The sequence below is a fragment of the Myxine glutinosa genome, chromosome 13, assembly GCF_964187855.1.
Source record: "Myxine glutinosa chromosome 13, kmMyxGlut1.1, whole genome shotgun sequence".
NCBI classification, from domain to species: Eukaryota; Metazoa; Chordata; class Myxini; order Myxiniformes; family Myxinidae; genus Myxine; species Myxine glutinosa.
The window spans coordinates 60686295-60708197 of NC_136273.1; the positions used below are offsets into that span (position 1 = coordinate 60686295).

Here is a 21903-nt window from a genome sequence, read left to right on the forward strand (position 1 = left end):
GTCAATCTTACTTAATCCCCGGACAAGGGCCCACTCACTCATGCAGGGAAAAGAAGGAAGGGAAAGTGCGCGCTCCAAACACGTCCAGGCACCGTTCGCTCCGGACAGCTCGCCGGGCGTGGCCCTCGGATGATCGCGGCACGTGTGCTGGGAGCGCAGGCAGGGAGATCGTGCGTCTGTAGCCCCGGGATGGATCGTCTTCACAAGCGCGGTTATCAGGCAGCAGAGCGCAGGGCACAGGGAGAGTTCGTGCACAGAGAGAGAGAGCTATAACAAGCACCCGACTGACTTCACTCACGTGGGGTCACTCCTCTCTCTCAGCTCTGACTCAGCTCTTTCTGGGTCTCACTGGGGCACTGTCGACGACGGGCACTGGCAGACTCGTAACCCGTTCTCTCTCTCTCTCTCTCTCTCTCTCTCTCTCTCACTCACTCTCACTCTCACTCTCACTCTCTCGGACTCTCTCTCACTCTCTCGGACTCTCTCGGACTCGGACTCTCTCGGACTCTCAGACTGACTGGTGCGGGGGCACTCTCTGACTCACTCTCCGCTCAGACTGACTTCACTCGTCGACTCACTGGGACTCTCGGTGGGGGGCCCGGGGCAGGGTTCTATAGCCCTGCCCCAGAGTCTTACCCGAATGTTCCAAGCCCCTCCTCTGTCTGCTGTTGTTAGCCATTCCCCTTGAGCTCTGATTGGCTGCTCGCCGCTTACCGGCCACTCCCCTGCAGCTCCTCCTTCGGGCCTGCCAGACTTGTTCTCGGCATAGCACATGGCATTCTAGCCCAATCGAGGCCTACACTTACTGGCCTGCTCAACGCATACTAACACCGGAAAGGAGACTAAGCTTACATTTAATAAGAAATAACTGAACTAAAGCAAGGCTACATGTTGTGGTGCAACTACCTACGAGGGGGGTTATCCTTTATTCGCAAAACCGCAACAATATAATAGACTGAAGTTATAAAATGACATTGTTCTTGTTATTTACTTTAAAAAGTTTGTTGCACGTGCATTTATAAAGATAAAAATAAAATAAAAAAACACATTTAGAGGCTATTTTTTCCCGCAAAGCGGGGGTTGGCCTTTTTCGGGGACCGTGGTTGTTGTTGTTTTTTGGTCCCCTTTTTGAAGCAATGTTTTACGGCCGGATGCCCTTCCTGCCGCCAACCCTTTTTGTCGCCTTTTACGACAAGCAGGGAATTAACAGTGAACTGGTACTCAATTAGCCGACCTCAGAAGGATGACAGGCTGAGTCAACCCCCCTGGCGTTAATTCAGCGATCGACTGGGATTCGAACACAGCTAAGCTGGCACCCTAGCCGCTAGCCCAACACCAGGCTATTAATTTATAAAGGCTGTTAATTTACAATAACAATCATATATGACTGTTATCACTGATAATTTGATGAATTTTACCCTGAGGTATGAATGCTATTGGAATAACCCAAAGTTTTGCAGTGTACTAGTGTAGGTACCCAGTGAGATGTTATTTTTCTTGTGTGTGGGTGTATGTGTGTGTGTGTGTGTGTGTGTGTGTGTATATATATATATATATATATATATATTATATATATATATATATATATATATATATATATATATATATATATATATATCCCAACGATATATATATATATATATATATATATATATATATATATATATATATATATATATATATATATATATATATATATATATATATATATTGTGGGGGATTTGAAACGAGCTGTGCATACAAGAAACCCCTCAAACATCGCACAGCTGAAAGAATTCTGCATGGAGGAGTGAATGGGCAAACATTTCTCCCAGTCGATGTCAGAGACTGGTAGACAGTTATAAGAAACGCCTAGTTGAGGTTGTTTCTGCCAAAGGGGGCAATACCACCTATTAGAGCCAAGGGTGTACTTACTTTTTCCACATGCGAAATTTGCATTTATGTTTATTTAAATTATGCAATGGACTACAAAATGTAAATGTTTCATGATATTTGTTATATTATATCACCTTTATCTATCAATATTGTTGAAATGAAGATCAAATAGCTGTATGCTGAAATATGTTGAAAAAGTCAAAACTTTACATGGGGTGTACTTACTTTTTCACGTGACTATATATATATATATATTGGTCTTGTTGGTGCTCCTATGGTTGGCAGCGAGTGCCCTGGAAGCAGTGACGGGGAAAGAGTGGCAATTCTATTTCTTTGTTATGGAAAATTACGTGCTTGGACAGGGTTGTCCAGATGGTCTGGAATCTAGATAGTTCAGATGGCAGAGCACCTGGGTTCGATTTCCAGTCTGGGCATGTAATTTTCCCACTTATGTCGATTGATTATTTACAATCCTGTTCATTTATGTAATTATATAAAGATACACATGCAATTGTAATAACCTTTTTAATTGGGGTTTCGTCTTCTTGGGTACAGGGTGGATTCCAGGCACGGTACAGCGGTCCAGAGCTGAGTTGTGTGGTGCGTGGTATCAGGAAAGGGTGCAAGCATCGTTTCCGGGTACATGCTTTGGATATTGCTCTGTTTATTATTTGTCTGATTATGTTTGTGCCTCCTTGGCAGGAAGATGATTGATTTGACTTAATTAACATGAGACACTTTTGATGTGAAATGGGACACTCACAATGACAATCACGACACGATGCCTGAGCTCTTCTACAATAAGCAGCACCAGTTATGTATTACACTATTCGCACATAAATCACACACACTTCGAAAGAAATTTCATGAAAATAACAACAAACACTTTTTATTTACTTATGCTTGTTTGTATTTTATCACAATGTGTGTCTGCTTGTTTGTCCTAACCCAATTCTGTTGGCTACAACGAGTTCAAGTCTTTCGCCATTATATTATAGGAAGTTCATTCTTTATTTACAACTCTGTCACCAAAGGTGGATGGAGGTTATGTGTTCACTTCTGTCTGTCTGTCTGTTTGTCTGTCTGTGAGCAGGATATCTCCAAAGGCTATGGACGGATTCGGACGAAACTTGGTGGACAGGTTGGGTGTGTCTGGCAAGGATGAATTGATTTGAATTTGGTGAAGATTTGGATCAGGATCAGAATGCGAGAATTTCTATTACCTCCGCCACCAAAGGTGGATGAGGTTATGTTTTCACCCCTGTCCATCTGTTTGTCTGTTTGTTTGTGAACAAGATATCTCAAAAAGTTGTCGACGGATTCGGCCGAAATTTGGCAGAGATGGCAGAGCAGATGGCAGTGCGTACGTGACAAGGACAAAATGATTAGATTTTGGTGAAGATCCGGATTCGGATCCGGCTACTAGAATTTTAAAAAGTGATTCTTCACCATTGGGAGATCGGGCCAAAAACTATACATAGCAGGGTATCTCAAAAGGTTGTGGACACATTTGGACGAAACTTTGTGAACATGTTGTGTGTGTGACGAGGACTAATCGATTCGATTTTGGTGAAAATCTAAATATGGATTCGGATATGACAATTATTTAAAATTTTTACGTGATTCTTCACCATTGAGAGATAGGGCTAAAACCAACATATAGCAGGATATCTCAAAAAGTTATGTATGGATTTGGACAAAACTTGGTGGACAGGTTGTGTGTGTGACAAGGAAGAATCGATTAAATTTTGGTGAAGATCCGGACCCGGATCCGGCTAGACGAATGTTTTAAAGAATTTTTCACCATTGGGAGATAGGGCCAAAAACGATATCTAGCAAGATATCTCAAGAAGTTGTGGACGGATGATTTTGATTAAATGTGATTCGGTATTGTGATCTTCTGGTCTACTCTGGGATACAAAACGTAAACGGTGTACCTGGCAGAGGTATTCTCTCCACTGAGTGCCGTTCTAGTTTTATAAGTGATTCTTCACCATTGAGAGATGAGAACAAAAGGGATATATGGCACGATATTTCTAAATGTTGTGGATGAGTTATGACAAAACTAGGTGGATGAGTTGGTTAGGTGACAAGAACAAGCCGATTAGATTTTGGTTCAGGTCCTGATGTGGATCCGACCTATCAGTGGGATACAAAACGTACACTTTTCAGTCTGGCGGAGGGATACGGTCTACTGAGTGCCATTCGAATTTGTACTGTGACTATTACCATTATCACCTTACGAAGAGAAAATTTTGTTTGTAGTTTTCATTTGGTTATATTGGATTTTTCTTTCACTTAACATATCATCCCCCCCCCCCCCCCCCCCCCTTCCCATGCCTCCCCCCAAAGCCCTCTCCCTCCCACAGTTCTCTCGATGTCTCCATGTCTCTCGGTCCCTGCTCTCAAATGTTGTGTTTGTGTCCTTCCCCCTCTCTCCCCATCTTGTCTACCGCTCCCGATGTTATTTGTTTTATGTGTCTGTTTGTCTTTCTGTGTGATTAATGTTCGCTCTTTCACGAGCCTCGATCTTGTATACAAAAAACAGTGTTACTCCAAATTTTCTTGGTTTTTTGTACAAATGAGTAGAGTATTCAATTGGAGCAGATACTAAATACCAGGAAGTTGGGCAAAGACTGATGTATCTGGCCTTGCTTGTGCATGAAGATTGACATATGTTTAACTAACTTTAGAACGGCACTCGGTGGAGAGCGCCCTCCCTCTTATATTGGTGAAGAATAACTTGGAATTTAAAAAAGATCTCGTATCTGGATCTGGATTCGGAACTTCACCAAAATCGAATAATTTTGTCCTTGTCACACACCAAACCTCTCTACCAAATTTCATCTGAATCCATCCACAACTTTTTGAGATATTCTGTTCACAGACAAACAGACAGACATGGGTGACAACATGACCTTCGCCCACCTTTGGTTGCAGAAGTATCTATAACGGCACCCAGTAGAGCGCATACCTCCGCCAGGCTGAACAGTTTATGTTTTGTATCCCACTGATAGGTCGGATCTGCATCCGGACCTGAACCAAAATCTAATCGGCTTGTTCTTGTGACTTACCCAACTCATCCACCAAGTTTTGTCATAAGTCATCCACAACATTTGGAAATAGCATGTGACATATAGTTTTTGTTCCTATCACTCAATGGTGAAGAATCACTTAGGAATTTTAAAAATTCTTGTATCCGGATCCGGATTCTGATCTTCACCAAAACTGAATCGATTCTTCCTTGTCACACACCCATCCTCTCCACCAAATACGTCCAAATCCATCCACGACCTTTTGAGATATCCTGTTCACAAACAAACAGACAGGCAGATGAAAAATCGGTCACAGACCGAGGACTTGCCGGAATGTACTTTTTTTATCGGCCATTTTGGGTCAAAATGGCGGGAAATCTATACATGTATATACGCTAAGCAATGGAAGGCAACTAAGTAAGTGAATGCATATCTCTTGTCCTTTCAGAGTTATAGTGGTGAAATATATTTTCAATGAAAACCTGGCTCACTGACCTTTGACCCCAAAAAATAATGAAAACTAAGCATTTTTGACCATTTTATGCGACATGTTATTTTTCGGGAATTGAATAATGAACATTTTGGTGTTGCCTAGAAGGAAATCGGATAATGTTTGACAGAATTATTAGTAAAAAAAAACTATTTTTGACCTTGAGTTTGACCTTTCAGGGTGTCTCAAGGTCAAAGGTCATGGTGCCAAATGAAATGTCGTATGTGACTTCCTATATGTCAGTAACAGTAAGTGTATGCATATCTCTTGTACTTTTAGAGTTATAGTGGTTTGAAATATATTTTAAATTAAAACTTGACCCCCCTGATTTCACGTTTTGGGTGACCTTGAGCTTGACCTTGGGCCTAGAGAGTTAAAAATTGGGCACAGTCTATTCCAGGGGAAGGGAAATATGTGTGTAAAGTATGGCGATGCTGTGTGCAACGATGTAGACGTAGTACTGCGCCCAAACAAACAGACAGACAGACAAACCAACCAATCAACATACTTGCCGGAATCTATTCCGGCAAGTAACAAACAGAGACAGACAGAACCACAAACGCAACCGACCAATATACTTGGAAAAATCTTCGATTTTGCAAGTAACAAACAGACAGAGGTGAAAACATAACCTCCATCCTCCTTTGGTGGTGGAGGTAAAAATGTTTTTGTAGGGATTATAATATCGGCCAATCCCATGAAGTGTAAAATTTGAACGTTGGATTGACCTGATTAAGGGTGTAGTACTGGTGAACAGGTGATTTTTTTTATTTTTTAATTTTTTTTTAGCTGAACAGTTTCCTTATAGTCTTATAAACAAGAACCATGCTATTAGAGGTCATAGAAGTACCCCTAATTATTGTTATCTTTACACGCAATTTACCAGAAATATAATATTTTGCATGAAATTTGTTATAACTTGGGAAATGCGTCATTCTTTTGGGCTGAAATTTGGACAGGATATTCAGAATATCACTTCCTTTAAAATGATGAAGGCTTTTGTTTATAGGAGTAGCCATTGTGGATTTATTGAAGGACAACCAAGTTTTATCTGGTAATTGGCATAATTAGCTAATTAGTGAACATTTGACATAATTTCACAAAATCCTCATCAGGTAGTAGAGTAACACATGTATAATACATGTACCAAGTTTTGTGTGAAAAGAATGATAGGTGACATAGAAGATAGAAGTAGAAATGTGTTCTTTGTTTTTCCTTGTTTTTTATTGACGGTCTAATTTATGCAAATTATATGCATGTAATATGACAAAGAAGCGTTGAAACTGGTCTGAGTTAAAGCCAAGATTATATCTTTCAAGAAAAACTGAAAATTAGATATTAACTTGACTTTGTTTTTGTGTAAAGGCCTCTCAAAGGTACCTATGTAGTTTTCTCAAATTTTCACCAGTACTACACCCTTAAGGGTTAAGAATTCTTCATCCGGAAGCAGACAGTTTTAGTTTTACCGTCATTGTCATCCTCATACATTTGTATTCGTTTTTTACGCCATTTGTAGCTTTTGGCTTCGTCAGCTGATGGCCGCAGCAGCCCGAGTGATTTGGCGACGTTCTGGACCAGCCACGACCGTCCCCCTGCTCCCCCACGGCCGTCCATTCGCAGTCCCCTGCTTCCACATGCTGCCGTCATCTGTTGGGGTAAAGGCTTGCTTTGGGGGTTCCTGAATAGGGATTGCAAATTGGTTTTCTGCGAGCATCATGCAAAAACGTGTTATAATACAACATTGTTGCTGATGAATCAAACTTTGTTGAGGAAAAGGATAAGAAGAAACGATAAAGGAAGTAACTCTATATGGTAAACTGGTGTGCGCACGCTCGTGTTTCCTTTGTACACCTTTTCCCCTCTGAATCATCTGTCAATCTTTCTATACGGTGGAATTATCGACCTCCGCCCCCACTGAAAGCTCCATTGATGCCCTTCCTTTCCTTCCCCTTCCCCTACCCCATTCTTCCTCTTCCAAACTTCTTTCCCTTATCCTCTCCCCTCATTTCTCTCTCCTTTCATCCAACCTTCTTTTCCTTTTCTTCATTTGTTTGTCTCGATCCGGCCTCTCTCCCCCTGGTTTCTCAACACATGTCCTCGATATACAGACGGCACTAACCCAAATTTTTGTGGTCCTTCAAAACTAAGCTGACAGGTGTTGTTTCTGTTTTTCACCTTTATTTATAGAACCTCCAAAGGACTATGGTATGGACATTCTGAAGTATCAACTGGAGATGTCGCATGGACACAACGGTGAGTGTAGAACAATCAAAAATGTAAATCTTGTTTTCACCATGATGATTCTGCATTCGAAAATTGATGTGAATTTCGATTATTACCTCCACCACCAAAGGTGGATGGAGGTTATGTTTTCACCCCTGTCTGTTTGTCTGTTTGTGAACAAGATATCTCAAAACGTTGCAGACGGATTTGGACAAAACCTGGTGGAGACGTAGTGTATGTGACACGGACAAAATCATTAGATTTTGATGAAGATCCAGATCCGGATCCAGCTAGTAGAATTTTAAAATGATTTTTCACCATTGGGAGACACAGCCAAAAACGACATATATAGCAGGATATCTCAAAAAGTCGGGGACGAATTTGGACGAAACTTGGTGGAGAGGTTGTGTGTGCGACAAGGACGATTTGATTCAATTTTGGTGAAGATCTGAATATGGATTCGGATCCGAGAATTATTTAATTTTTAAGTGATTCTTCACCATTGCGATCGGGCGAAAAGCGATACATAACATGATATTTAAAAAAAGTTGTGGATGACCTATGAGTAAACTAGGTGAATGAGTTGGTTAGGTGACAAGAACAAGCTGATTAGATTTTGATTCAGGTCTGAATCCAGATCTGGCCTCTCAGTGGGATACAAAACAAACTGTTTAGCCTGGCGGAGATATGCGCTCTACCGAGTGCCGTTCTAGTTCATTATTGTTACCTCCGCCACCAAAAGTGAATGGAGGTTATGTTTTCACCCTGTCTGTCTGTTTGTCCGTATGTTTGTGAACAAGATATCTCAAAAAGTTGTGGAAGGATTCGGACGAAATTTGGCAGAGATGTAGTGTATGTGACAAGGACGAAATGATTAGATTATGGTGAAGATCCAGATTCGGATCTGGCTACTAGAATTTCTTTAAGTGATTCTTCACCATTGGGAGATAGACGTGGCCAAAAATATTGGCACCCTTGCACTTTTCTCAAATAACACACAATTTTCTCTAAAAATAAGTTGAAATTGAGAAAAGTATTTGGTCTCCACAATACTTTATTTCACTGTTAATATTACAGAACCTCTTTGTTTGTTTTTGATTCAGAACTTAATATATCCTATTAAATCAGAAAATTAAAAGAAATGGCATTGACAAAATTGACACCCTCGACTTAATTTTGCCTTTGGACAAAACAACTGCAATCAAGCACTTCCTATAGCCATAAATGAGCTTCCTCCACCTCTCTACTGGCAGTTTGGCCCACTCTTCTTGTGCAAACTACTCCAGTTCTCCCAGATTTGAAGGCAACCTTCTCCCAACTGCTGTTTTCAGATCTCCCCACAGGTGTTCAATGCGATTTAGATCTGGACTCATTGCTGGTCACTTCAGAACAGTGCAGCATTTTGTCTTGAACCATTCTTGGGTGCTTTTTGAAGTGTGTTTGGGGTCATTGTCCTGCTGCAAGACCCACGACCTTCGACAGAGATCCAGCTTTCTGACACTGGGTTGAACATTGCACTCCAAAATTCCTTGGTAATCTCCAGATTTCATGATGCCGTGCACACATTCAAGGTACCCAGTGCCAGAGGCAGCACAGCAACCTCAAACCACCGCTGAACCTCTTCCATGTTTGACTGTAGGGATGGTGTTCTTTTCTTTGAAGGCTTCAGCTTGTTTCCTGTAAACATAGAGATGATGTGCTTTACCACAAAGCTCTAATTTGGTCTCATCTGTCCACAGAAGGATGTTGGCTTGTTCAGGTGTGTTTTGGCAAACTCCAGTCAGGCTTTCTTATGTCTCTCTCTCAGCAGTGGGATCCTCCTGGGTCTCCAACCAAAGAAACCCCCTTTCAATGAGTTGGCGACGGATGGTGCGAGTTGAAATTGTCGTACCTTGTGTCTGAAGGTCAGTTTGAATCTGTTTCGTAGTTGATCAAGGTGCTTTCTCCACCATTTGAACAATCCTTCGCTGCAATCTTCGATCAAATGTTATCTTGCGTCCATGTCCAGGGAGGTTGGCTACAGTGTCATGGGCCTTAAAATTCCTGATAGCCTTGCGTACGGTAGACACAGGAACATCAAGGTCCCTGGAGATGGACTTGTAGCCTTGAGATTGTCCATGCTGGGCTACAATCTTGTGTCTGACCTCCTCAGACAAATCTCTGGTTTTCTTTCTTTTCTCCATGCTCATTGCAGTACACCCAGTGACACAAAACAGCAGAATGACTCACTTTTCTCCATTCAAACTGGTTGAATGAGTGATTTTTATGTTGCAGGCACCTGCAACTCACCACTGGTGAGTTCAATTTCAAAGTGAAGGAGAATCACCTGGTTGAAATCTAATTATTTCTAAACTTCTAAAAGGTGCCAATAATATTGTCCGGGCCATTTTAGAATTTCTGTGTGGAATAAGCTTAGATTTTGTAATTTTTTCAGCTTTTTTTGTTTTGTTTCACTGCAAACCAAAGAAATACATTTGTGGATACCAAAAGGATTTTTTAATTTCAACAATTTTCTTGAAGAAATGGTACATTATTTGAAAAAAGTGCAAGGGTGCCAATATTTTTGGCCATGACTGTAGGGCCAAAACGATACATAGCAGGATATCTCACAAAGTTATGGACGGATTTGTATTTTTTTTTTTTTTTTTTTTTTTTTTTTTTGTATTCAAGATCGAGGCTCGTGAAAGAGCGAACATTAATCACACAGAAAGACAAACCGACACATAAAACATATAACATCGGGAGCGGTAGACAAGATGGGGAGAGAGGGGGAAGGACACAAACACAACATTTGAGAGCAGGGACCGAGAGACATGGAGACATCGAGAGATCTGAGAGAGGGCGAGGGCTTTGGGGGGGGGGGGGGGGGCATGGGAAGGGGGCGGTGGGAGAGGTATAAAACATATGGACACTGCCAGGACTTCCAGGAAAGAAGTTGGAATTTCAAACAAGGTGGATCTGGGGTGAATTAGCGGGGGTAGAAAAGATCAAGGTTTTGGATGGGGGAAGATAAGAGATGGTGGTGAACAGCTGTTTTAAAGACCTGGAGGGAGGAGTGGGATTGAAGGGAGTGAGGGAGTTTGTTCCAGAGGCGGGAGAAAAGAGGAATTAAAGAGTGAAGGTGAGCAGAGAGCCGAGATTTCGGCAGTTTAACCATCAGAGGGTTGCTGGCAGATCTTGTGCGACCTGTAGGAATATTTGGGGGACAGAGCACAGAGAGAGCTGGGGGTGCAAGGCCGGAGAGGAGTCGGTAGAAGACAGAAAGACCACCTACCTGCCTGCGGTGAGTGAGTGAAAGGCCCTCAGAGATAGCTTCATCGCGGGAGATTCCAATAATTCTGAAAGCTTTGGTTTCAACAGCGTGAAGCCGAGCTAGGTGTGAGGCAGGAGCACCGGCCCATAGGGGAGAACAGTATTCCATTGAGCTGCGGATGAAAGCCTTGTATGTGGTGAGGAGCTCAGGTGTGCCGAGGAAGGACTTCGCACGACGGAGGATGCCCAGTCGGCGACTGGCTTTGGAGGCCAGCTTGGAAATGTGGTTTTCCCAAGAAAGATCATGGCAGATAGTGAGACCCAAAATCTTGAGCGACAGAACTTCTTGGAGAGGATTGTTGAGAAAGTAGATGGGAGGGTTGTCCAGTCGATCTTTTCGGAGAGACATAGTAAGAGTGTGAGATTTGTCAGGATTGAAAGACATGTTCCACTTGTTTGACCAGTCTGTGATTTTGTCCAGGTCTTCAGAGAGTGAGGAGGCAGCAGACTGCCGATCTGAGGGAAGAGGAATGGAGCGGCAGAGAGTGGAGTCATCAGCAAAGAGATAGAGAGGATTTTCGAGAGAGTCAGAGAGATCATTGATGAAGACCAGAAAAAGCACGGGGCCCAGAACACTGCCTTGGGGAACTCCAGCCTGAACAGGAAGAGGAGATGAGAGAAACCCATTCAGGGCCACACGTTGACGACGACTAGAGAGGAAGTCCGCCAGCCATGCGTGGAGATTTCCTTGGATACCAAAGGAGGAGAGTTTGGTGAGCAGAGCGGGGTGCCAGACCGTGTCGAAGGCACGTGATATGTCGAGGGAGACAGCTCTAATTTCCTGTTTGGCATTGAGGACCTCCATCCATTGTTGAGACAGCAGAAGCAGCATGTCCAGAGTAGAGTGACCTGGTCTGAAACCAAATTGATGATCAGAGATCAAGCCATTGGAGAAGAGGAAAGATTTCATATCCGAAGCAATGATGGATTCCATGACTTTGCTGATAATTGGGAGAAGGCTGATTGGTCTGTAGTTGCTAGGATCTGTTTTTGCACCTTTTTTGTGCAAAGCGGTGATGTTGGCTGATTTCCAAGCAGATGGCAGTTGACCTTGAGCAAAAGAGAGGGTGAAGAGAACAGAGAGAGGGTGAGATAGAGCAGCAGAGCAGGATTTTAGGACCCTTGGGCTGATGCCGTCGGGTCCAGTTGCAGAATCAGAGTCGAGGGTTGACAGAAACTTTTCCACCTTGTCAGGAGGAAAGGACACAGAGTCCAGGAGCAGCAGGGTACGACTGGGTATGGTGGGTACAGAGAGGGATGGGTTTGGGACACAAGATTTAGAGGCAAACACAGAGTTGAGGCATTCAGCTTTTTCACGTGCGGAGTCAGCTGTGTAGCCGTTTGAGGTAAGAGAGGGGATGGAGGGGGAACAAACACCAGAAACGGATTTGACCAGACGCCACCAGGATTTGGAAGAGGGAGACAGATAAGAGAGTTCGGTCTTGAGAACGGAGAGATATTGTTTCCTGGCTCTCCTGAGGGTGGACACACACTTGTTTCGGGCTTTGTGAAAGGAAATGAGATTTCCTTCCGTTGGATTTGCTTTCCAGGAGACGAAGGCAAGTTGTTTCTGGGCAACAGCCTCACCACAAGATTCCGTGTACCATGGACGGGAGGAAGGGTATGACAACTGAAGACGAGATGGGATAAATCTGTGCATGAGAGAGAGCAATTTACTTTGGAAGAATTCCCAGGATGAGTTGATGTCAGAGGTGGTAGAGATGGGAGACCAGTCCAGATGATTGATGGCTGCTTGAAGACCGTGCCAGTTGGCCTGAGTGAAATGCCAGACTCGTCGACGCTGAGCAGGCTCCCTGAGGATGGTCAGAGAGATGTCCACTTTAACAAGGACATGATCAGATGATCCGATCGGAGCAGAAGAAGAGCAGCAGACATTTTCAGGGAAGTTAGTCATAACCAAGTCCAGATGAGAAGATGTTCCGTTGACTGAGATCCGGGTCGGGAAATTGACAGATTGTGTCAGTCCCAGTGAGTCGCAGAAGTCCTTTGCTGAGGAGCCATGGCTGGTGAGAGAGGTACCCACACCCAGCCAACTGGCATGATGACAGTTGAAATCACCACATATGAGGAAGAGAGAGTTGGGATGAGTAGATAGAAGTTGGTCCATATCATCAGACAGCGAGATGTAGATGGAGTCATCACTGTTTGGTGGACGGTACAACACACATATGAACAAGAGGTGGGGGAGCGAAGGGGAAGCCGTAGCCAGAGGTATTCCTGGGGGTGAGGTGGAGAGAGTGCAGTGCAGGGCGAGTGAGGAAGAGAGTTTTTGATAAAGATAGCAACCCCGCCTCCAGGACGAGGCTCAGGTCTATCATACCGGAGGAGGGAGTAGCCCGGGAGAGATACTATGGAATCAGAGACATCATAAAGGAGGAAAGTTTCTGTTAAGCAGATCACGTCTGGTTTGACAGAAGCAACCTGTATGGAGAGATCAGTTAAGTTTGAACGAAGGCCCCGGATGTTTGAGGTCCATACCGTTAATGAAGAGGAAGGGGGAGCATCAGATACAGAACAGGGGGGAGGAGGGGTAGGGTAAGAGGTGGAAGAGGTAGGGAGAGCTGTTGAAGGTGTGTCAGAGATTTCAGAATAGCTCGGAGAAAGGGAAGGATGGGGCGGACAAAAGGTTTGATGGTGATTGGGTGAGCCACAATGAGGTGTTATTTGAGGAGGGGGAAGAGCGAGGCAGAAGGTTGGGGGAGATGGAGGTGAGAGTTTGAAGGGGGAAGAAGCGGGGAGGACGCTTTGAGGAGGGGGAGTGAGAGGGGGGAAATTGAGAAGCAATGAGGGTGGGGAGGTTTGAAGGGGAGGGGTGAAGGGGGAGTTTGGGATGGAAGGGACAAGGGGAGGGATTTGAAAGGGATGGGATATGGGGGAGATTTGGAGGGGAGGGGTGAGGCAGGAGTCTAGGAGGGGAGGGGCGAGGGGGCGTCTTGGCGGGGAGGGGTGAGGGGGTAGTTTAGGAGGGAGGGGGCAAGGGGGGAGATTTGAAAGGGATGGGTGATGGGGAAGATTTGGAGGGGAGGGGTGATGGGGAAGATTTGGAGGGGAGGGGTTATGGGGAAGATTTGGAGGGGAGGGGTGAGATTGGATTTTTGAAAGTGTACGATTTATGGGAAACGAACATTTATTGCAAAATGAGTTTCTTGTGACCTTCGAGTTAAAAATACGTTTAAGGACGCTGGATGGAGGATGGAGTGCAGGAGAGTTTAGGGAATGTAGAAAAAAGGCACTATAGGAGATGGATATTTTTTTTGGGATGAATTGATTTGGTGAGCAAGTCGAAAGCAGCCTTTTAAAGAAGAAGAAGAAAAAGGTGTTATAAAATATGACGGAATACATAACTTGAGGGGAAAGTGTAAACATTGAAGGTTAATGAGTGAAAACTATCTGGGGAAATGGGGGAGAAACACGTGGTCGAAGAACGAACGAACGAATAAGAATGAATAAACGAATGAGAACAGAGAAGGAAATGTTTTTTTTTTTTTTTTTTTTTTTTTTTTTTTTTGAGTTGAGATCTACACAAGGAAGTAGGCTATGGGTGAAAAGACTGGGAATACAGAGAACGAAAGTTATTGGATCACAAACGACGGACCGCTGAGAGAAAAACAAAGCCTCAAGGTTGTACAGTGCACACTGTACAAGGCCTCAAGACACGACACGAATTAACACGATTTTCAATACAGGTATGAAAGATTTGCACCGAAAAATCTTCGTCGGGACACAATATACGTACAACACCATAAATAAATACAGTTTTAACGAAAATACAAATGGGAACAATCACTTAACTTCGATTTCAAATCGTTCGCGACGCGGCAAAGGCCTTGCTCGCGACACGGCAAACAGACGATCAATTTATGAAAGATAAACACCGAGAAACAACCAAAGTTGCACACAATAACTTCACACACCGAACGATAAATACAGTTTCGACAAAATACAATTGTGAACAGACTTAACTTCGAAAAACGTGGAGACCGTGTGGAGCTTCGAAAATCCCTCCCACCGTCTCCGAGATCTCGCGAGACCTGTATGAAACTTTGTGGACCGGTTGTGTGTTTCACAAGGAAGAATCGATTCCATTTTGGTGAAGATCTGAATATGGATTCGGATATGGTAATTATTGGCTGGCTTGGTGGCTGGATTGGATTGGCTGGCCTGGTGTTGGCTTAGCGGTTAGGGTGCCGGCTTAGGATCCTAGGATCCTGGGTTCGAATCCCGGTCGATCGCTGAATTATCACCAGGGGGGTTGACTCAGCCTGTCATCCTTTCGAGGTCGGCAAATAGAGTACCAGCTTGCTGGGATGAATGATCACGGTGTGTACCCCGATTTAGAATAGGTACACCGTATCCCTGCGCATCGTAAGGGGCGACCAAGGGTTGGTGTCAGGAAGGGCATCCGGCCATAAAAACATTGCCTCAAACAGGGAACCATGATTGTCATGGGGCCCGCAAGGCTAACCCCCGCTCCAGCGGGGAAAATGGCCCTTAAAAGGATCAGTCATTCATTCATATGGTAATTTTTTAATTTTTTAAGTGATTCTTCACCATTGGGATATAGGGCTAAAACCAACACATAGCAGGATACCTCAAAAAGTTATGGACGGATTGGGACGAAACTTGGTGGACAGGTTGTGTGTGTGACGAGGAAGAATCGATTCAATGTTGGTGAAGATCCGGATCCGGATCTGGCTGGTAGAATTTTAAAAGTGATTCTTCACCATTGAGAGATTGGACCAAATACAATATATAGCAGGATATCTCAAGAAGTTGTGGATGGATGATTTTGATTAAATGTGATTCTGTATTGTGATTTTCTGTTAAATTCTGGCATACAAAACGTAAACTGTTCACCTGGTGGAGGTATGCTCTCTACTGAGTGCCGTTCTAGTTTTCATATTTATTTATCTCTGCTTTATACATCTGAATAGGTTTGACAGCCTTGTTTGTTAAATGCTTTGGTGTGCAGGTGCACGTTGGGAAGTCGTATACAGCGGCTCTGCTCGTGAATACCTGTGCGATCATCTCAAGCCTGGATCTCACTACCAACTTCGCATTCTTTGCCATACCACCACGGGCTTCAGTCAGGTAGAGTATTTCTGCCGTTATTCCTTCAATCCTTGACACACACCCCCTATAACAACTGTTGCCTTTTGAAGTGCATTTTAATTTGTCATTCATCATGCCCCCTTTTCCCACCCCGGAAACTCCGTAGAGCTCAGAGGTGCTGAACGTAGAAATACCCGCGGTACCGCCCAGCGAATGTACCCCACCTTGTCTGCGAGCTCCCGCGCAGCCCGACCAACTCGAGCTAGAATGGGGTATTCCTTTCACCTCAAGCAAAGTCGTTTCTCCGTTTTTGTCACTTCTACCTAGAGCTTCTCACTTCGCAAGCACTTTGTCACTTCTAAAGCAAAGTCGTTTCTCCGTTTTTGTCACTTCTACCTAGAGCTAATGGTAGTTCAATGTGGGAAATCTTAAAAAGCCCATAAAATGTGAACCGTTTTTGCTTTGCACTACTTTAGTCACCATTCGTGAAAGGTCTTAAGGAACCTAAGGCCTTAAGCTAAATGTGTCCCGAGTTGCGGAACTTTACGTGGCACTTTTAAAGTCGTGGAGTTGCGTTTAAAAGTCGTCCTTCGATGCTTCCTGTCTGTTTGCATTCGCCCACTTTTTCTAGATGCTCCCGAGAACAGCGGTGGAGCACCCATTTTGGAGTACATGCTGCACATGAGCAAAGGAGGTTGTAGTGAACCCATTGAAGAGAAAGAAGCGTGTGAAGTATACAGAGGGCCTGAAACGATCTGCACTGTTGGCTGCCTTCTTCCTGGTCGTGCATACACGTTTTGCGTACATGCAGCAAACTTTTCCGGGGTGAGTGCCTTGGTAAACAAAATACATATTTTTGGAATGACATCTGATAGCCTTGGCAAAGAAACCTTTATGTTCACAATTATTTTCCGTGTCAATTATTTTTTTTTCGATACAGAATCGAGGCTCATGTAAGAGCTAGCACATTGAACATGAAAACATGCACAGACACATAAAACGTGCAATGAAGGGAGCGGGAGACAAGAGGGGGAGAGAGGGAAGCTCAAAAGTACAACAACAGAAGAGAACAGGGACTTCGGTAGATCTGTGGAAGGGGGAGGGCTGGGGGAGGAGGAAGGGGTACACGGTATAAAGCAAATGAACACTTCTAGGAATTTCAGGAAAAAAGTTGGGGATTTAAAGAGGCGGATTTGAGATGTTTTAACGGGGGTATAAAAGATCAAGGTTTTGGATGGGGGAAGATAAGAGATGGTGGTGAACAGCTGTTTTAAAGACCTGGAGGGAGGAGAGGGATTGAAGAGAGTGTTGGAATTTGTTCCAGAGGCTGGAGAAAAGGCGAATGAAAGAGCAGAGAGAGAGTCTTGTGAGCAGAGAGTCTTGATTTTGGCAGTTTCACCAGAAGAGGGTTGCTGGCAGATATTGTGCAACCTGCAGGAATATTTGGGGGACAGAGCACAGACAGAACAGGGGGAGCAAGGCCGGAGAGGAGTCGGTAGAAGACAGAAAGACCACCAACCTGCCTGCGGTGAGTGAGTGAAAGGCCTTCAGAATCGGCTTCATCATGGGAGATACAATGATTCTGAAAGCTTTGGTTTCAACCGCGTGAAGCCGAGCTAGGTGTGAGGCAGGAGCACCGGCCCAGAGGGGGGAACAGTATTCCATTGAGCTGCGGATGAAAGCCTTGTATGTGGTGAGGAGCTCAGGTGTGCCCAGAAAGGACTTTGCATGGCGGAGGATGCCCAGTCAGCGACTGGCTTTGGAGGCCAGCTTGGAAATGTGGTTTTCCCAAGAAAGATCATGGCAGATAGTGAGACCCAAAAGCTTGAGTGATAGAACTTCAGAATTTGGCGCCCCGCTTGCTTGTTTGAGTGATTCACACACACAAGGAAGGAATTTGTGTTCATGAATTAAAGTATTGAGAATCTTATTTACTTTAATTATATATTCTTTTATTTGGGTCAGCGTAGTTTACTTTCACTTCATCTTGATGTACTTCATGAAATAATATTCTCCTCGACATCTGAGCCCTCCAGCTCGACTCGACTTCCTGTGAGTTTTTTCTGTATATATGTATATATATATATATATATATATATATATATATATATATATATATATATAATGTCCAAGTAGGCTGGAGACTTTGGCCTACCATCTTGGAGAGAGTATAATTGCCTATTTTCTTATTGGAGTAAAGCACTCGGAATTCCTGATGATATATAGCATTGCCAGTAGAAGGCTAACCCCTGCTCTAGTGGGGAAAATGGCCTTAAAACGATCATTCATTCATTCATTCATTCATTCAGTAGAGAGTCAGTTGGGATGAAAGCTTGGGTTTGGATTTTTTTTTTTGCTGTCACTTTGGATAATGTTAATCCTGAACATGATGACGCTGAATACTTGTCAGCAGAAAATTGCGAAACTGTCCCAGTTACTGCTCCCAGTCCATCGCCTGGTGAAGCTGGAATCACAGAAATCAATGTTTTACAAGGGACTCCCATTGTGCTAGATACCGCCACACCGTCGGAGGTGGATAACACTGTTGCAGTCGAGGGAAGCAACATTGCTGCATCTGCTGATGCTGGTTCTGTTTCACCAAATCTGCAGATTGTCGCTGTTATTCCACAAATCAATGTTCCCACGGTGGGAGAGCACACAGATGTTATACCTAGTGCAGATCCGTGTGTCGATATTGATGACAGTATCGATATGCAGGACTATACAAGCTTGTGTGACTTGGAAATGAAAACTGACTCTGACGAATCTGACCTGGAGGAAACAAACAGCCAGGTGGAGGCAGTGGAGAAGCTTACCAGTCAAGGTCCTACTTCCCCTGAACAAATAAGACTTTTCTTGCAAAATACATACAGGAAACGCAATTTAAACCTAATGGAATACTTTCCAGATTTACCGTCCTGCCTTGAGTGTGCTCAGGCTATTGTACGCAAGCCCGACTCATTAAACTTTTGTCAGACGCATTGTCACCGCTTTAAAAAATTGATCGCCAAGGCGAAAAAGGCTCTTAACAGCTCCCTTTTTTTTGATGATGTATCTTTTTGATGCTTTTATTTTCCTCATGGTGAGTTTCAAGATTGGAACAGTAAATGTCAATGGTGGTGGAAGTTCACTCCGCCAGATCCAGATCAAGCAGCTGATAGACGCTAACAGTCTCGACATAGCTTTGTTGCAGGAGACCCATGCCATCAGATCTGTTCAGGCCCAGTGGCGACTCATTATGGATAAGGAGTGTTTCTTTAGTAACTGCTCCTCGTCTAAGGCAGGAATCATGTTCGTCTTAGGGAAACATTTCCAACCATCCTCGCTTCAATTTACAGATATTATTGATGGCCATCTTGCTTCTGTGACCTTCTATATCAATCAGGTCAAGTTTACTATACTTAATGTGTACTCTCCAAGCAAAAATGGTGAGCGGATCTTTTTTTTCGCTGAACTGAGAAAGTTCCTCCAAACGCTGGATTTGTAGACTTGTCTAATTATTGGTGGTGACTTTAACTGTACTGTTAATGCCTCATGTGACCGAAACGGGCCGGAACCCCAACCATGTACCGCAAAACTTTTTACAAACATCAGTGCGAAATATAATCTCCATGATGTCTGGCGCTTGTAGCACCCTTCTGAACAACCCTACACATGGTGTCGTTGTTCAAACAACCACATCTCACTTCCGAGGGTTGATCGCATTTATGTAAATTCTCACCTATTACATTGAGTTTGCAAATCTAATATCGTGCCTTCCGGTTTCTCCGATCACTCCCTAGCTCGAGCATTCGTTCAACTCTCTAAACCATGTCCAGGGAGTTCTCACTGGAAATTCAACAATAGTTTAATAGAAGACTTCAATTTTATTCAGGCTTTTGAATTTTTCTGGATAGATCTCTTGGAACGGAAGTTAAGCTGTTCTGTTAACCCACTGGTGTGGTGGGATTTAGTAAAGGCACAAATCAAAGGTTTCTGCCAACAATATCAGAGCTTCTCAAAAAGGGCTGATTATGAAGCGAAAAAATTATTGCAATCGGAGATTTTACATCTCCAGAGGGTCACAGGACAAAATAATAATGTGCCAAGAGTCTTAACCGAGAAACAGTCTTTCTTGAAAGAAATAACTGAGAGGAATGCACATGGTGCCTTAGTTCGGATGAGGGTGCAGCACCTGAATGAGGCAGACATACCAACTACGTATTTTTCTTTTTTAGAGAAACGCCTTCCGAACAAACAGCTCTCTCAACTGCGTTTGGCAGACTCATCCATAACTTTCAACCAATCAGTGATCAAACTTTTCGCAACGGAATATTTCTCTAAAATATATTCGATGGAGCAAATAAATCCTGTCAGTGTCGCCTCTATCTCCGTAGGCCTGCCAGTGTTGTGTGAAGGTGGACATTCCCACCTGGAGGGGCCCATTACCTTGGATGAACTTGACGCCACTCTGCACAACCTTGCTGTTGGGAAAGTGCCTGGATCGGATGGACTTACAACTGAATTTTATAAAAATTTTGGCATTTATTGGGTCCTGAACTCCTCAACACCTTGAACGCAAGCTGCCAGCTTGGAGAGCTCCCTCAGAGTTGCTGACGGGCTATTCTCACCCTCATCCCAAAGAAAGGAGACTTGCTCTATATTAAAAACTGGTGCCCAAACTCTTTGTTATGCACAGACTATAAGTTATTCTCAAAAGCCCTGGCATCGCGACTTACTCCTCATTTCTCCTCATTGATGAAAGAAGACCAATGATATTGTGTACCAAAACGCTCCATCTATGACAACATCTTCCTTGTAAGAGACATGATCGAACTGTGCAAAGAAAACCCCACAGATTTGTGACCTCTCTTTGATCAGGAGAAGGCTTCAATTGCGTTGACCATTGGTACCTCTTTATAGTGCTTGAACGGTTTGGACTTGGTTTGACCTTCATTTCTTATATTAAAATGCTGTACAATAATATTTCTAGTGTGCTTAAATAAACATTGAACTTGTTACACCCATGCCTGTTAACAGGGGAATTCGACAAGGTTGCCCTCTCTCTGGGTTGCTCTATGCTCTCTCCATTGAACCCTTACTGGTTTATTTTCATGCTAGACTAACCGTTTCATTGAGTACCAGCTTGCTGGGATGAATGATCACGGTGTGTACACCGTATCCCTGCGCATCGTAAGAGCGTGACCAAGGGTTGGCGTCAGGAAGGGCATCCGGCCATAAAAACATTGCCTCAAACAGGGAACCATGATTGTCATGGGGCCCGCAAGGCTAACCCCTGCTCCAGCAGGGAAAATGGCCTTAAAACGATCATTCATTCATTCATTCATTCATTCATTCATTCATTCATTCATTCACTAACCGGGGTTGGGGTTTCTCATCTTGAACGGCCCATCAAGGTGCTCGCATATGCCGATGATGTGTGTGTCTTTGTGTAGAACCTCAATGACATTAACGTTGTCCGTTATTGTCTATCCGTGTTTGAAAAGGCTTCTTCAGCCAAAGTGAATTGGAACAAAACGAGCGCCTTTTGGCTTGGTCCGGCGTGTCACTTGGCACCAAAACTTCCTGCTCCTCTTGCATGGGCCAACGATGGCGTGGAATACCTTGGAGTGTTCTTGGGTAATGATGCCACAGTAGCAAATAATTGGGCTGGTCTGTCGGATTTTGTTGAGGGAAAACTGCAAAAATGGAAAGGTCTGATCATACAACTGTCTTATCGTGGAAGGGTCTAGGTGATCAACAGTTTGGTGGCCTCTACCCTATGGCACAGGTTCTTTGTGCTGCACCCTCCGGTAATGTTGCTTCAACAGCTCCAGAAGTGCTTTGTGTCCTTCTTCTGGGATGGAAAGCACTGGTTGTGACCCGAGGTCCTCAGTTTGCCACTGACCGATGGAG

General features: G+C 43.8%; 1 protein-coding gene across 5 annotated transcripts in view; it reads left to right on the forward strand.

The window, feature by feature from the left end:
- Positions 1 to 21903, forward strand: part of LOC137438373 (fibronectin type III domain-containing protein 3B) — a 320604-nt gene that overhangs the window by 245390 nt on the left and 53311 nt on the right. For all 5 annotated transcript variants that reach the window (XM_078767595.1, XM_078767592.1, XM_078767593.1 and 2 more), the window contains 6 exons: positions 2431 to 2514; positions 6917 to 7055; positions 7588 to 7653; positions 15929 to 16047; positions 16175 to 16280; positions 16640 to 16833. In XM_078767595.1, coding sequence (XP_078623721.1) covers positions 2431 to 2514; positions 6917 to 7055; positions 7588 to 7653; positions 15929 to 16047; positions 16175 to 16280; positions 16640 to 16833 — 708 coding nt within the window. The remainder of the gene's footprint in view (positions 1 to 2430; positions 2515 to 6916; positions 7056 to 7587; positions 7654 to 15928; positions 16048 to 16174; positions 16281 to 16639; positions 16834 to 21903) is intronic.